We start from the raw sequence: 16,655 nt of genomic DNA, 5'->3' as shown, positions 1-16,655 counted from the left end.
TGATATGAAAAGCCATGTTTCTGAATGACAGAACCTAGTGATGCCATGTAGACAGAGAAGAGAAGTGGTCCAAGAACTGAGCCCTGAGACACCCCAGTAGCTAGATGTTGCGACTTGGACACCTCACCTCTCCAAGATACCTTGAAGGACCTATCTGAGAGGTAAGACTCAAACCACTGGTGTGCGGTTCCTGAGATGTCATTTTCCAATAGGGTTGACAGGAGAATCTGGTGGTTCACCATATCAAAAGCAGCGGACAGATCCAGAAAGATAAGTATAGAAGATTTGGAAGCCGCTCTTGCCAGTCTTACGGCTTCAACAACTGAGAGCAAGGCAGTCTCGGTCGAATGTCCACTTCTGAAGCCAGATTGGTTGCTGTCCAGGAGGTTGTTCTGTGTGAGAAAAGCAGAGACTTGGTTGAACACACTTGGTTCAAGTGTTTTTGCAATGAAAGGTAGAAGGGAAACCGGTCTGTAGTTCTCTAAAAGAGTTTGGCTAAGAGTGGGTTTCTTAAGAAGTGGGGTTATACGAGCCTGTTTAAATGTTGAGGGGAAAACACCAGTGTGAGTGTTTAGATTTAGATTTTTAGATTTTAAATAAAAATTAAAATCTAGAAACAAAAATTAAAATCTAAAAATGTTAAAATAAGAAAATGTAGATTTTTAGTTTAGTTTAACAATAATGACAGTACAGTCGTTTTGGTGACTTCCCATCTGTGGGTCTGTGTTTGTGTACTGAAGCTTTCAGGAACAGCAGTAGGAGTGTAAACTTCATTAGTTTTGTCCTTACTGAGTTTGCAGTATTTCTGACAGGTGGCAGTGTAGCTCATATCTGTGTTATTTTTCAATTAAAATCTGACGCACAAACCACACTAACAAAAAACAAACATCTCTTCTCATTACCTCCTACATCAACACCTCACTTTTTAACTCATTCTGTACAGCTCTCTTTGACTTTTTCTGTCTTTACACAACTCTTTCCTGTTTTAAGTATATCCACCTCTCTTTCTTTCTCTGAAGCTTCCTCCCACTCTTTCACCTTGCACTCAAGGTTTCCTCTAGCACTCAGACTAAACAGCCCTTACTGAGGTGCGTGTCTGTCTGAGTGTGTGCTGAGAGCGAGCGCTGGTGCTTTTCTGCAGCTGCTGAGACTTGCTAATTGGTGACTATCACCAAGATATGCAATCAGGCTGACTATCTAATGTATTTCACATCATAAATTACCTTAGTAATCTTACTCCATGCAAGAGGCTTTTGCTACACAGTCAGTGATATGGGGAGCAGAGACTGATATTGCCAGATATAGGCAGAAAAACAAGCAACCTAGTCTGACAATATAGCCCTTAAAATAAATGTCTTGCTTCACAATAACAAGCCTACATAAGTGACCCCAGTTGTTTGTGATTCTATGGATATGTGGTTTATGGATTAAGGGGAATTGCTTGACTATGTTGATCTGATTTATGGTAGTATTATAAAAGCAATAAAAAATATGCGACTTTATGCTCGTGGAAATAAGCCCAAAAATGGTAACTATTTATAAGTGTCCATATTATCTATTAATAATATGTCCATATTTGTAAGTATATATTTATTGCTTGTGTTAAGTGGACATGGCAACACGCACAAGCCCCCTACACGTGCTATACGTGTAGTGACAGGCAGATGGCGCCAATGCAACTTACAGTAAACCAAATGAGTGAGGAACTTTTATTTTTTTAATTAAAATAGAGATAGCTTATAAGACGCTTTTAGTCTCATAAACCAAGTGTCATCAAGTCTATGGGGAATTTATGTAATAAGATGAGAGATGGATTTTGTTCGAAACCACTTAAGTTATACATGAAAATCTATCCTGAATTTACTCGATTCACAGCTGCCTACGTGTGAAATTGCCACATGCGGAAAAACTTTCCCGTTGAGGCAAAAAAAAAAAAAAAACACCTGTACGTGGTGATGGACACACACACTTACACATGTGATCACGCTTCCCGTTTTACACGCAACCTTGCAGATGACCGAGAAGCCCCCCAAAAATGCGTCAGCTCTGCCGTCAGGTGATGCGGATGATATTCAAACAGCTATTACGCACATACTGTAGACCGCTACGCTTCTGCACGTAGCTACAACCATGCATTACGCAGCGGGTATTAGGCATACTTATTATTGTTAATTCATATATATATATATATATCCTCCTGAGAGCCAGCTATGGAGTTTTTGCCTCTGTAGTGGACATTATATTTGAGTGAATTTCTCTGAGAGCCCACATGTCACAGTTTTAAGTCTGGATGTCCTGTACAGACCACATTCAGGGCTTTCCAGAGATGCAAAATTATTGGCTGTTTCACCATGACCACTCCCTCTCCTTGGTTTTTAAAAATGGATAAAGATCATGCCCTATTTAATTCTATCATCATGCAAATAGGTCAAGGCATTTCGAAATTCAGATTTTTCTTTTTTTCCTTAGTGGTGGTCTGGTCTCTGACTTTTGAGCTCACCTGTTAAGCGTACAAATATATAAAATATAATGTACATTCATTCTGTAACGATGGCTCACTAGGCTATACACTGTGTCGCCTTGTATACATTTACTTCCCCCCCCAAAACGGAAATGTTTTAATGATAGGCTATATTTTGATGTATAATAAAACTATTTTGAATTTGACTTGAAATGATTTTATTAGAACATACGCAGTGCTAGTCATTTATACAGCCATGGACAACAGTCATTATTCAAAATGAGCTGACCGGGACTGACCAATCAAAATGCAAACTTGCAATAAGAGGAATATAACTGTTGGCCCAAGTGATTAAACGCTAGCCATAATGCCCGTTTTATAGCATGCACCTAAACATAACTGATGCCAGTCCGCTGTAAGCAGATAGCGACATCTCGTTTCTCTTTCAGTTATCATTCGAGGGAAGATCTGCGCACTGACTCATCGCTGAACGCCCGAGAAGTCCACGCTGACACCACTATGGACACGCCCATCGCGGTGACTCGTCCAATGGCGTGGATTCAATCGCAGAACGGACCGACAGCTGAAGCTGGTCGTTAAAACCGGGGAACGGCGGCGTCGCTGATCATTCATAACGGCGAGAGCGAGACGACAAATCCAACAGGAAGCGGAATTAAAGCAACGTTCATTCGTAGGGACTAGAAGTGCGCTTGGATTTTGCATTCTCTTCTCAGCGCCTTTGTGTTCCCACTGGTGTCACTGTACGCTCCACTAATAAAACACAGTGGCTGCAATACTCAGATCTGTATCAGAGAGAGAGTTTCTGATCCATTCCGCGTCCCATTCCTAATGAACCCAATGCACTTGGAGACGGGCGGCAGGCTAAGCATGGGATTACTTTTGTGATGTGGATTGTAATAGCCTTGGAAGAAAATTTTAGTTTACTTTTCAACAATGTGAGAGGACCTGCGTCCTGGATTCTCATATTTCTGGATATTCTGAAAATAATCGGCAACAGCTGAGAGACGCTCTAACACACTTGCCGTGGATCTCAATCTCTCTCTCTCTCTCTCAGGTGTCTGAATGCGTGTTTTGGGACCAACATGGGATTCTCGTTGCCCCTATAGGTCGGACCCCTTGTGAAGAAGCCTGTACTCATGTCTAACTTGCTTTCCGAGACCTTTACCAATGCGTTTGCTAAAGTCCGCCTATCATCGGATAGGGTTTTAAAAAGATTTATTCGCCTTATAAATTTAATCATGAACTTTGCCGTTCGCGTGCTCCAGTTATTTCTTGTGACGCTTCTGTATTTTTCAGCTGTCAAGGTAAGTTTTAGACGCTTGTGCATGTATAGAGAATGCACCCGACGTATTGGTTGAAATGTAAATACTGTTGTTTCGAATGTAATGTCCCTGCGCCACTATATTGGACGTCCTTGTGTGTCCCCTTGCGAGGTCATTGACCATGTCTTGCCAAGCTATTCAAAATCACTTGAACAAGCAAATCGGACCAGCCCACAGTGAGCCATTGAAGTCTGTAGACAGGATACAACCGGGGGAATTCAACGATATACACAATCAGAGTCCATTCAACAGTTTGGAAGTATGTTGTCGGTTTTCGTGAAGGCCCTATCATAGACTCCTTAGTGATATTATTACGCTTTAAAGACGCAGCTACAGTCTAGCGCTTCAGACGGACCGGCTAACAACATATTCGGCCTCTGGAGATCACAATGTAGAGATATCAGTCATTTAAGTTAGGATTTGAGCCAACCTTCAGAACATTTTAACCAGAGAGACTTGTTCTTGATGACATTTGAAGTGTTATATTCAAGGACATGCATAAATGCAAATACAATTGTTAACCATGCAGTTTGATGAGAAGTTTGTACTTAATGCAATGGAATAATGTGAAAAAATATGTTAACCCATATGAAACCCAAGAAAAAGCTAAGCCGGTCTGTTAAAGTGAGTAAAAAGCTTCAAATGCACATGGCCTCTCCATGGAGCTTTTTGCGAAATCTGAAGCGTCTGAGAACTGAAATGTTCACAGCTCTGATGCAGAGTCCAAGTGACAGAAAACTATCAAGGCCAAGTCTAAATCAAGTCTAGGGTCTTTCAAGGCCAAGTCTTTTTTTTTCATTAATAGTTTTCTGTATTCTATAGATTAGTGTTAGAAACCCTGTTGCACAACAATTAAAAAAAAAAAGTTTGTCTTTCACGTTATTTTCATGATTGACACCTTTTTATCAATGTTTTATTCCAGAGAGACTTGTTCTTGATGACATTTGAAGTGTTATATTCAAGGACATGCATAAATGCAAATACAATTGTTAACCATGCAGTTTGATGAGAAGTTTGTACTTAATGCAATGGAATAATGTGAAAAAATGTTAACCCATATGAAACCCAAGAAAAAGCTAAGCCGGTCTGTTAAAGTGAGTAAAAAGCTTCAAATGCACATGGCCTCTCCATGGAGCTTTTTGCGAAATCTGAAGCGTCTGAGAACTGAAATGTTCACAGCTCTGATGCAGAGTCCAAGTGACAGAAAACTATCAAGGCCAAGTCTAAATCAAGTCTAGGGTCTTTCAAGGCCAAGTCTTTTTTTTTCATTAATAGTTTTCTGTATTCTATAGATTAGTGTTAGAAACCCTGTTGCACAACAATTAAAAAAAAAAAAAGTTTGTCTTTCACGTTATTTTCATGATTGACACCTTTTTATCTGTTATCTTTAGTCTCTCATTAGGAGTCAAAGTCATATCTCTAGTGAATTTCTTAAATGTCAGGTTTTTGCAACTTAACCTGAGTTAACTTGAGTTTGAGTTTCAGACTTGAGTTGTTGATCAGTTTACTTGAGTTACATTATATTTTAAAAATGCAATGTTTAACTATATACACAAGCCAGAAAAGAATACTTCTTTGTGATAGCTAACACTATTAAGTTTTATGATGAACTTTGACTTTGAAATTAAATTAGGTAATTTGTTGCATCATCCTAAACCTGTGGTAATGTGGTGGTTAATAACTAGTCAAACCCGTTGGGACTCATGTGACTAACAATTATGAATTAATATGTACAACTGTACAGTTGTATAAATATAAATTTTTGACTAAAATGTCTTCTTCTTTTTTTTTTTTACCACAGAGTGCCTACATACCCAGGGAGGGAGGCAGAAGCACATATGATGGTAAATTTCTTCTGGCACTCAATGGTGTCATCCAGAGATTGGACATGTACAGATTCACTGAGTGTAGCCCCCTCTGGTGGACGGGTGAAGGAAAGCTTCTATGCCTTTAATCAAACTGACACTGCATAGTTTCGGATAAATTTGTAGTATTTATTAGAAGCTCTCAATCCACTGTGGTTTGTAATACTTCTCAACACACAAACCTCCCAGGGATAATTTGGAGTAAGCAATGCCAGACCACTCATTGCTCAATCTCTGCTAAACCCAGAGAACCAGACACACAGCTGCACAGGACATACACACAGGCTACTTAAACATGTTTTGGGGTGTTGTTTTTTTTAAGTTTGCAGAGCGCAACACAAGGAATGTACATGGTACAAATGGACACCACTCAGTCACAAAAATTTCCAAACAGTGTTGGCCTTGAATAAGAGCAAAGACCGTCTCGCTCTCAGTGGTGCAACTCTTGGCTGACATTTTTGGCAAAAAAAAAAAGAGACTGATTTCCCCTTTTCTTTAACTTGCAGTGGTGCCATTCATGGAAGTGTATAATAAGTCTCTCTGCCGTCCTCGGGAAGTGCTGGTGGAAATTCATCAGGAATACCCTGATGACATAGAACATATCTTCATCCCGTCCTGTGTGGTTCTCACCCGCTGTGCTGGGTGCTGCAATGATGAGATGATGGAATGCACCCCTACCGTCACATACAACATTACCTTGGAGGTCAGAGACTTCCAGATTGTTGCTCCCTTTTTTTATCTCTCTTTTTTTCTTCTTCCGCTATCCGTCTGAATCTTGTTAAGTCTACTTTTTGGAAACCCTACACTCCTCTGCTTTGTCTCCCACACTCAAACCCTTTATCTGTCTCTTTTTGGCCAAGCCAACAGGGTTTCTCCTGAATAAGAGTAGCCGATTTTTAGGTAGGGTTTTACGTAACACTGTCTATGATGTGCTGTTTTAACGTGTTATTGCTTTCTTCTGTAGATTAAAAGACTGAAACCGCTCCGTCATCAGGGTGAATTTTTCATGAGTTTTGCAGAACACAGTGAATGCCAGTGTCGGTAAGAAGCCTCATTTCAACACGCATACATACGCACAGATACTTTTTTATAGCTAAAATACAAATCCTGTTCTTACCCCTTAAGAAAACCTTTTCCATTTTTAGAATTTATTTTATGTATTTTTATTTAGAAGTATTTGTTACTCTTGAACAAAAATGAAGACTTTTTACTGAAAGGAAGATTGTCACCAAAGAAAAGCTGTCAGATTTAACCTTTGGGGACAATTTTATAAACTCACCCACTTCCTTTTCTTTTATTATTGGTCTGCTATTATCTGCTCTGTAATTGTATTTCTAGCTGTATTAATATAACTGAGGGGTGTAAGTGGACGTTTGACCGCCTCTGTGTGCAGGTCTTTAATTATAAGTGTGTTTGTTGTGTGCACACAAACAAACATGTTCACTGAGGTAATGGGTCGCTTTTTTCTTGCTCTTTCAGGCTGAGGAAAGATGTTCTGGAGAAAAAAAAAAAGTGAGTCTGGTTGTTCTCGTGTGGTGATGTTGTATGTGTGTGCATGCTTTTACTCTCGCTCTATTTTGTCATCTTCCCCTCCATCAATCTCCCTGCCGTTATCTCAGTCACCCTTATCTCCAGCTAGGTGTATTCCTTCCTGCTTTCCTTTTCTTCCTGATCCTTTCATCTCATCTCCCTGCTTTTCATGTTACATAAAGCCATAAAATCTGATCGTGAGAGAACAGTGGAGCGCTTCATTGTTGTTGAACCAAGCGAACAGGTGATTTAGATCTGGAAAATCATCAGTGGCACAATTGTCAAACTAAAGCTAAGCAAAAGCTAGGACTGGGCGATATATATAGAAAGTATAAAATATTTTTGCTAGCAATATAAATGTAGATAATATTGTGAATATGTTTTCTATTTGACCGTGACTAGGTCTTAGCTAAATTAAGATATTTAAGCAACTTTTACAAAAATGCCTTCGAAGAAAACATTACAGGTGTTCATCTTGACACAGAACAACGGCACTTACACATTTTAAGTTAAGTCAGAGCAAGATATTTTCAGTTGAGACCGCTCAAACATGCATTTTAGTCTGGGACTAGCTTAAGCCTTGTCTGTGAAACCGGGGGTTAGACAAAGATTTTTTTCAAAAGTATTTATTTCAGTGAATCAGTTCAGCTCTGATTCAGCCATTTGTTTATCACTCAAAAAATAAATGCATTCAGTGCTTTAATGTATTTAGTTAAATTATTACTATCTCTTATAATAATACATATACATTCTTCCTAAATAGCCTTTAAACATGTTCACTGAGGTAATGGGTCGCTTTTTTCTTGCTCTTTCAGGCTGAGGAAAGATGTTCTGGAGAAGAAAAAAAAGTGAGTCTGGTTGTTCTCGTGTGGTGATGTTGTATGTGTGTGCATGCTTTTACTCTCGCTCTATTTTGTCATCTTCCCCTCCATCAATCTCCCAGCCGTTATCTCAGTCACCCTTATCTCCAGCTAGGTGTATTCCTTCCTGCTTTCCTTTTCTTCCTGATCCTTTCATCTCATCTCCCTGCTTTTCATGTTACATAAAGCCATAAAATCTGATCGTGAGAGAACAGTGGAGCGCTTCATTGTTGTTGAACCAAGCGAACAGGTGATTTAGATCTGGAAAATCATCAGTGGCACAATTGTCAAACTAAAGCTAAGCAAAAGCTAGGACTGGGCGATATATATAGAAAGTATAAAATATTTTTGCTAGCAATATAAATGTAGATAATATTGTGAATATGTTTTCTATTTGACCGTGACTAGGTCTTAGCTAAATTAAGATATTTAAGCAACTTTTACAAAAATGCCTTCGAAGAAAACATTACAGGTGTTCATCTTGACACAGAACAACGGCACTTACACATTTTAAGTTAAGTCAGAGCAAGATATTTTCAGTTGAGACCGCTCAAACATGCATTTTAGTCTGGGACTAGCTTAAGCCTTGTCTGTGAAACCGGGGGTTAGACAAAGATTTTTTTCAAAAGTATTTATTTCAGTGAATCAGTTCAGCTCTGATTCAGCCATTTGTTTATCACTCAAAAAATAAATGCATTCAGTGCTTTAATGTATTTAGTTAAATTATTACTATCTCTTATAATAATACATATACATTCTTCCTAAATAGCCTTTACTTAGTGAAAAATTGTGTGGTAAACATGCCTTGTTTATTTTAAAGTATGTATTTACTGTATTTTACAACTACGATGGCTGTTTAGTTGAAATGATTGCTCCACTTTATGAAAGTCTTTATAGAACAAATATATGGAAGCTTATTTACTTAAGGTAATTGTGACTTTTATCTCACAATTCTGCCTTTTTTTTCTTCACAATTTGAACTTTATAAATAATATAAATTCTGAATTGTTAGATATAAACTCACAATTCTCAGAAGAAAAGTCTGAATTGTGAAAATTGTGAAAAAAAGTCTTGTTTCTGCCATGAAATAAAAAATTTAAAACGGTTAATGACTTTTTATCTTACTATTCTGACTTTTTTTTTATTGCAGTTCTAAATATATATTATTATTATATACAGATGTAATTTTTAGCTATATTGCCCATCCCTAGCACAAGACCAGAACTACTGCTTTTGTTAAAGGGGTCATATGATGCGATTTCAATTTTTCCTTTCTCTTTGGAGTGTTACAAGCTCTTGGTGCATAAAGAAGATCTGCAAAGACTAAAGTCTCAAATCCAAAGAGATATTCTTTATAAAAGTTAAGAGTCAGCCACACCTACCTAAAACGGCTCGTTCTAACACGCCCCCACATACCCATGTCACTATCTGGGAAGATTTGCATAACTCCGCCCAAATGTTCTCGCAAAGAAAGAAGGCGTAACTTTTATTCTCGCTGTAGTATTGTTACTACACCACCATATCGTGAAGGCGCTGTGTGCTTTGTTGTGAAAGCGAAACTGCTTTGTTTGGCCTTCCAAAAGAGGGCGATATCTGCTTCGTCATGCCTGGAGCTGATCCGCGCTGGTCGCTGAAGATATACTTCAGCTTCGCGCTGTCGATCGCTGGATCGGCTTTCACCATGAACAAAGCGGAGTCCAGCCCGGGGTCATCATATGTGGTTGCCACAGGCATCACAATATGTTAAGGGACGTAACATTTCCGTCACACGCTTGAGGAATTCGGCCAATCAGAGCACACCTTGCTTTTTCAGAACGATGAGCTTAGTAAAAATCGACGCGTTTCAGAAAGGCGGGGCATAGAGGAGAAACAATAATGTACAGTATGTGAAAAATAATGTGTTTTTTTAACCTTAAATCGCATAAACACATTTCATTACACACAAAATAATGTTCTTTTTAGCAGCATCATATGACCACTTTAATACAACCGTCTATAGATACTCTCTGACCCTTACACTACTGTCTGATCTCACTTCCTGTTTGATATCTTCATGTCATCGCACGTTGGGTTCTTGGGTGTAAATTCAGCACCTCAGGTGTGTAAAGAGCTGCGTGAACAGGTGTGCGAGTTTCACCCGCTTGTTCAATGCCCTCACCCCACATTCATCTCTAAGCTCTGATTTATGATCTGAGGTTCACTGAGGTAAGAGAGGGATTTGTCATCTCTGAAGTGTCTTTACGTCGGGCGATAAGACAGCGTTTTGTGCGTTTGCTCACGAGGCCGTTTCCACTCGTCAGAGATACCGCAGTGGTCAGTCAACCCCTCTCTGATGACTCCCTCTTGTCAAAGAAAACGGGCCGAAGTGTTTAAAAAGTTTACTGAAGTTGACGCTATTGCAGAGGGTGTTGATCTTGTGGCTGATGTGTTACTGGTCAGGGGTTATCTCAAGGGGGTTAAAAAGTTGAAATGCTTTCTGGTTCTGGTAAACAAGTGGCCCTTTGACACAGAAGCTGTTCCTCACTGTGTTCAAAGACAACTGCCTCATAACATGATTGAATCTGACCTCTGAAAACAATAAATGTAATCATAGATAATAACCCGCCTGATGTGTCAACGGTACAGTTCTGATGTTCTGTTTAAAGAGCTTCAACTTCGTAATGTTTGTAAGAGACGCCTTTATGAAATGATTCATAAAATTAAGTCAATGCTTTCAAACATTTTTAGTCTCAATTGCATCTCTATTGGACATCTTGCAATTCAGTTATTTTCATTGCGCATTGAAAAACCTATATTGGTCAACCACTAATGCAAATAACCATATACTGAACCGCGGTACTTCAGTTCGTACTGTGATTGTGAGATAGGGGAAGGTTCACATTCTTGCTGTCTGACGTGATATGCCAGGATCCTCTGCTTTTTGAAAGATAAATGGATGCGTGTGTCGCCAATGCGGTGTGTTGATTTGCTGATTGATCAGTATTCTGATTAGAAGTCGCTAAAATGAGAGTTAAAACTCACCAGTAGATGTTGAGCTTTGGCTCGGAATGAATTAGTTTGCCCGGAATCCTTCATACGTTACTGAAGCTTTTGAAGATTTAACGTCTTATTTATTGTAATGTCTTCGTGTGAGAGAATGTGAAGAATTGACGAATTTCCCCAGAGCCTGGCTGGCTTTTAATTTCTAATTCACGTCTCACGGAGTTTGCTATTGTGTCAGGAACTTATACAAGAATAAGAAGAGACATGTTTGCTATTGTTTCCATCTGGATCATTTTAGCACTACGTTCATTGCAAGCTGTGTTGGATGATCTTATGCTACAACCCTGATTCAGATTTTGTTTCTCGATGTTCTTCTTTGTTTGTCATGTTCCCTTTCCAGAAAACCCCGGAAGGGCAAAGGCCAAAAGCGAAAGAGAAAGAAAAACTGTGAAAAAAAGCGGGATTTGTATGTCACCTCTGCGTTCACCTCCTCTCACCTGCACCTGAGTGTGGCACTCTTGGTCGTCAAATTAATTTGGGAGGAGATTTTATGCCTCCTTTAATCAGTGCATTCCTGTCGGACGTTGTTAATTGCCATTAATCCATCGGCTCCTCCGCCACTTAATTAAAACTGACCATCCCACAAAACCACATGCCCGATCTCTGCTTTCACAGAGCTTGACTCACTAACGCCGAAGCACATGCTAAAACCATTAACATTGACAAGTTTGGTCAAATTGTTTAGGACTTTTTTTTGGTACAAATCAAGTAGAGCGCAACCACCCGCTTTTTCAGTCAGAATTATTTTCCCATTCATTTTCTATTCATTCTCCTTAGGCATTTCAAAAACTTCATCTGTAAAGATTGCTAAGCCTTCAACCAAACCAAGACGAATCACATGACTACAACTTTTGATTCGAACGAAGAAAGTATTTGGAAAATAGTAGTCTTTTATGAGAGAATGAACTATTCATCCCATGCAGCGTTGTGAATGATGTAATCCAAACAATAGCCACAATACACTAACAAGTCTGACAAGTCATTGAATACAAGCGTAAAAAAAATTATACAGAGACGATTCATCTTATATGAGATGCTTGTTGCAAAATAATCAAATATATACATTGATTACGGGTGTAGAAGCTTCTTGGATTTCATCATTAGCAGTGCTTTATGGAAGTTGTCGATCAGGGGTCTCAGAAGCTATCTTTTGAAAGAGACTTGTTCTCATTTCCAAGGTTGGTTTTCAGGTTCTCAGGATCTCGTTTAAGGATTGTAACTAGTGCAGCGCTTCATGGGATTTCAGAAATGAAAAATCGCAAATGCACCATCTGCAAAAGCACCACCCCTTAACAGCCTGTGAGCTCATAGGTCTGTCTGTTTTTTAATGGAGAAAATGAATGGGATTTCTATTTCTGGAACCCTACAGTTGAGCTCTATAGGTTGTGCCCAATAAATCAAGCTCTATCATTGCAGGAGGTAGTGAGGAGGTAGCCGACATACAAACTCACCCGATCCACCCAGCATGGCTTTCAGTCGATGGTACTAATCTATTGCAAAATTTTGTGTTGGAATCACAAACTTGTTTGTGCTGCTTCCTGTTTTTGGAATGTTTTTTGTTCTCACAATTGTATTAGGACTTACCGTCATCCTCGCATCGGTCATGTCCTCTCTGACATATGAGAAGGATTGTGTGAGATGGTTTTTTAAATTCATTGCTGTGAGTTTGGTCTTGTCGTGCTTTGTGAGCTCTGCTGCACAGCATTACGAAAGTCAAAACTGCCTGTTTACTTTGGTGCTTCTCCCAGTAATTGGGAAATTAATTGTGTTTCAATGAGAATGAAAGGGCAAAGAAATACGAACATGGGGACAGTCTGCTCCTGTGGGACTGATGCTTTTGAGGTCAGTATTTTTCTGAGGGCTGGGGTTTGTGTTTATATATAAAAAGTTAAATTAGATTTGAGGCTTGTTTAGACAAAACAGCATGAAAGTAGTTATTTTGCACCACGACTATTCACACTGAATTTTTGACATTCCCCAAGAAGATTTGGATGTAAAATCTTATTGTGGCCAGAGCTGTGACTTAATGCTCAAAAAAAACATTGAGATGCTTGTGTGGGTTGTGACATTTCCCTAACACGATCCTCTTTCTCTCAATTATAATGTGTCAAATAAAATCTTGTGCATGTTTTACATGCCAAACATTCAGACTTTGTGTAAATAGGTCTTAAAACTGTTGTGAATTAAAGTTAGGGTTAAATGTAGAATTTTAGACTGTAGCTTTGATAAGCCTGTCCTCAGAGAAATATTTGCTTCAGATAAGGTCAGTTGGCTCAAATATGTGTGAATCTTCCTCTTGGAGTCCAGCGTTTTTTACTGTACATGTGTCCTGATGACCCTGATCCAACACTACAAAAAGCAATAAACAGAAACACTGGATTTTCATGCACTGCGCTCTCTCTTGACTTTTATTCCATTATGCTTTTCTGAAACCGATTATTGTTGTTTTCATTATTTTCTTGCATCAACTGAGCTTGCTGGTGCATGGCCACTTTCTGCCTAATGTCAGCTATTCACACTCTACAAAACCCTCTCGGACCCTTAGAAGGGGCAAAACCCGTTGTACCAGACGAGGGTGGCTCAAAAAACTTACTGCTTGACTTACCGTGTGTGTGTGTGTGTGTGTGTGTTTGAGTGAAACTGTTTAATAATATTTGCCATGACTATGTGTCTGCTGTAATCTCCCCCAATCCTTTTCCTTTTCTCGCATTCTGTCTTGTTTTAGTAGTCAGTGTGAGCCTTGCTGTTCTACATGCTCTGAAAAGAGAAGAAGGTTGTTTGTTCAAGACCCCGAGACGTGTCAGTGCTCCTGTAAACACTCTGAAGCCGACTGCAGGTCTAGACAACTAGAACTCAACGAAAGGACCTGCAGGTGTGTTCGTGAATCTACACTTTCTTGTGTATCTACACATGCTAGTGCAAGACTGGCTTTCCTGTTTCTGTATTGTCATGTACATCCCTTGACAAAAGATGTGTTGCTCAGAAGTTGCACTTTGGAGACAACCGGAGATGTTTGGTAGAATGTTCATGTTGCCCTTTTCCATACAAACAACTGCTGCTTCTTTAAATATCAACTCATTTCTCCTAAATGTAGTTGTTTATGTATGGATAAGAGTGTAAAGAGACAATTTCATGAGAAATTTTGGAGTTGTTTAAATCTGAGTTCAGGTTAAGACATTGATGCATCTCTTCTGAAACCATAGAAGATACTCTGTGAGAAGGAACCTTTTTGGCAGAAACCTTGAGCGAAGGTTTAATATTCCTGTCTAGGGTGAATAATTGGGATATTATAGAGATTTCATTTGTGATTTTTCCACTTACTTTCCCAGATGTGACAAACCAAGGAGGTGAACCGAACTGACTTGAGAATGGACTCTGACATGAAGGAATATTTCACAATAATTCACAGCACTTTGAACTTTCAGCTTTGAACTTTGGTCTCATTTTTCCATCCCGGAGATATTGAGCGAATGAAGTGAAGGGGTTTGGGGGAGGTGGAGGGCTAATAGTCAATGAAATGTTCTCTCTGTATATTTTCATGATGTTCGTGTGTGTGTTAAGCGAAGCGAGAGACTGAAAGCACAGGATTTGATTTGCTGCTAAATGGTCTTCGGAAAAGACCTGCGTAATAGTTTCTGATCTCGGCTGGCGTGCATAAAGTCGTACTCAAAATCACTCAACGAAACACATCACTGGATTTGGGTCTGCTGTGCGGTTTTTCATGTGAATCTAAAGCGCAAATGAAATGTTTGGAGGACTGCAACAATTCGCCAGCGTCCACTACGCGCTGTGGAATCATTCCTCCCAGTACGTGAACACTGAGAACAATGAGTTTTGACGGAAGACTGAACTGATTCTGTCATTGGAAAGTTGCCATGGAAACCCACTGGCCGCTGTGGTAAATGTTAGCACCAGAGCTCTGACCTTGACAAGGCAAACCTAAGAGGATTTTGGTCATATTCACTCCTTAAAGGGATATTCATTCTTTGACATGTTTGGAAACCACTTTGTGTAGATCGTGTGATTAGATTCCATGCTTCCACACTACTGGGGATTTAAGATGACGATTTTGTGCTAGGTCTTTCGTTGTCGTTCAGCTAGTCTTGGAATTTTAGTCCAAATCTGTTCCCCTAAGCAATTCAGTAATTTATGATTTTTTTTTTTATATTTTTAGTATTCTATCTCTTTGTATTTAATTTGACCTATTTATGTGCAGTGTTATGTTAAGATGGATCTTCTCACCCTTTATTGTCTGCAAACCTCCATGGCTGTCCGGAGGGAAAAAAAGCTTTTCATCCTGTTTTATTTTCCGTAGATGAACAGAGAAACATTCCTAATACTGATCAGTGAGTTGTGTTGCCAACTGCCTTGACTTTGCCGCCTTGCTGCAGATGTGTGTGTGCCGTGTGATCTCTAACAAACAAACCGTGTAAATGTGATTTTGTGTGTGTATGTTTGAGCGCGTGCATGTGTATGTTTTGGTGAAACAGTCCTGATGTCAGTGTGACATATGTATTGAATAACAATATAGCAGCCAAATGTAAATATAGGTCAAACCCACATCACCATTTACTTCTACTATAAGATCTAACAAGCTCAAACAGTATGATCAGATGTGGTCTGACTTGATTGGAGTTTTACATTATTTATTTACTCTATGTAAATATGTTGAATATTAACATCTTTTTTGTGTCTGTGTAATGTAGTACAGCATATTTATTTTCAAATTATATTGCTCTTTTTCTATAAAATGTTGTTTAAACTCTTGATTGTGTTAAGATTACACGAAAGCACCTTGCATAGCTGTTGGTTTGGTTAGTATTTATTAATTGCAATATAGTATTCAGTGTTTAGGTTCCTTTTGAAGTTATCAACCGGCTATTTCTTACAGATTTCAGAAGTAGACCGTATTCTTGAGGAAAGGCCTGTTCACACCAAGGACGATAAGTATAAAGATAACGATAAGGATATAGTTCTAAAAATCGCTCTCAATATTAAAGAATAGCAGAGTCCACACTACAGCTATAACGATAAAGGCACGGGGAAACGATATTGTTGGAATCACTTTTAGAATGATTTTTTCCAGCTGATGACCGATAAAAAGATTGACGCCCAATCAGAATCAATCGAGGCAAGCGTGTGCTTAGAATAAACGGATGATAGCGTCCGCTGGTGTGAATAATACCGGTATAGTGTGAACGGGCCTTAACTCATTACTCCAGAAGCATTATGGGCATTCAGGAGCATATCTGACCTTATTTCTTGTAGGTAAACTTTTACATCTTGAGGTCCAGCCACCTTGAAACAAATGAAAACTGTCATCATCTGCCCTTTCAGTTCAAACTGTTCCCAAAAAAACGGATGCATGATGCTCCTGCATGTCCCTATTTTATAAATAGGAATAATTGCTAAATTTCTTGATACATGCTGAAAGGTTTTCAGAATAGCTTTAAATATTGCACTTAAGTCAAGAAATGCATATCACTGTTAGGCCTAAAAACAATGATTGATTATTTTATTAATTGTTTTAGATGTGGCCTAGAGTTGCATCACT

General features: G+C 39.0%; 1 protein-coding gene across 6 annotated transcripts; it reads left to right on the top strand.

Annotated features, from left to right (window-relative positions):
- The first annotated feature begins 2,970 nt into the window (after nucleotides 1-2,970).
- LOC107579754 (vascular endothelial growth factor A-A-like) lies at nucleotides 2,971-15,866 on the top strand. Of its 6 annotated transcripts, none has more exons than XM_016265556.1 (8): nucleotides 2,971-3,786; nucleotides 5,606-5,648; nucleotides 6,176-6,372; nucleotides 6,634-6,710; nucleotides 8,015-8,047; nucleotides 11,442-11,507; nucleotides 13,827-13,973; nucleotides 14,431-15,866. In XM_016265556.1, exons 1-8 carry the CDS (start codon nucleotides 3,619-3,621, stop codon nucleotides 14,450-14,452), a joined length of 753 nt encoding a protein of 250 aa, XP_016121042.1. In that variant the 5' UTR covers nucleotides 2,971-3,618; the 3' UTR covers nucleotides 14,453-15,866. The 6 variants fall into 6 exon arrangements, with proteins under 6 accessions (XP_016121042.1, XP_016121036.1, XP_016121057.1 ...); XM_016265550.1 differs by lacking the exon at nucleotides 8,015-8,047 and adding an exon at nucleotides 7,149-7,181; XM_016265571.1 differs by lacking the exon at nucleotides 11,442-11,507 and having other exon boundaries at nucleotides 2,973-3,786.
- Nucleotides 15,867-16,655: the final 789 nt, after the last annotated feature.

Source organism: Sinocyclocheilus grahami, unplaced genomic scaffold, assembly GCF_001515645.1.
Source record: "Sinocyclocheilus grahami isolate Dianchi unplaced genomic scaffold, SAMN03320097.WGS_v1.1 scaffold33.1, whole genome shotgun sequence".
NCBI lineage: Eukaryota > Metazoa > Chordata > Actinopteri > Cypriniformes > Cyprinidae > Sinocyclocheilus > Sinocyclocheilus grahami.
Note: the sequence above shows the minus strand (reverse complement) of the source record. Positions and strands in the feature narration are given on the sequence as shown.

Coding starts and splice junctions, on each gene's coding strand:
- LOC107579754 (XM_016265556.1), top strand. CDS start 3,619: ATGTCTAACTTGCTTTCCGAGACCTTTACCAATGCGTTTGCTAAAGTC. Junction 6,373..6,633: donor CATACAACATTACCTTGGAG/GTCAGAGACTTC, acceptor TTTCTTCTGTAG/ATTAAAAGACTGAAACCGCT. Junction 11,508..13,826: donor TGTGAAAAAAAGCGGGATTT/GTATGTCACCTC, acceptor GTCTTGTTTTAG/TAGTCAGTGTGAGCCTTGCT.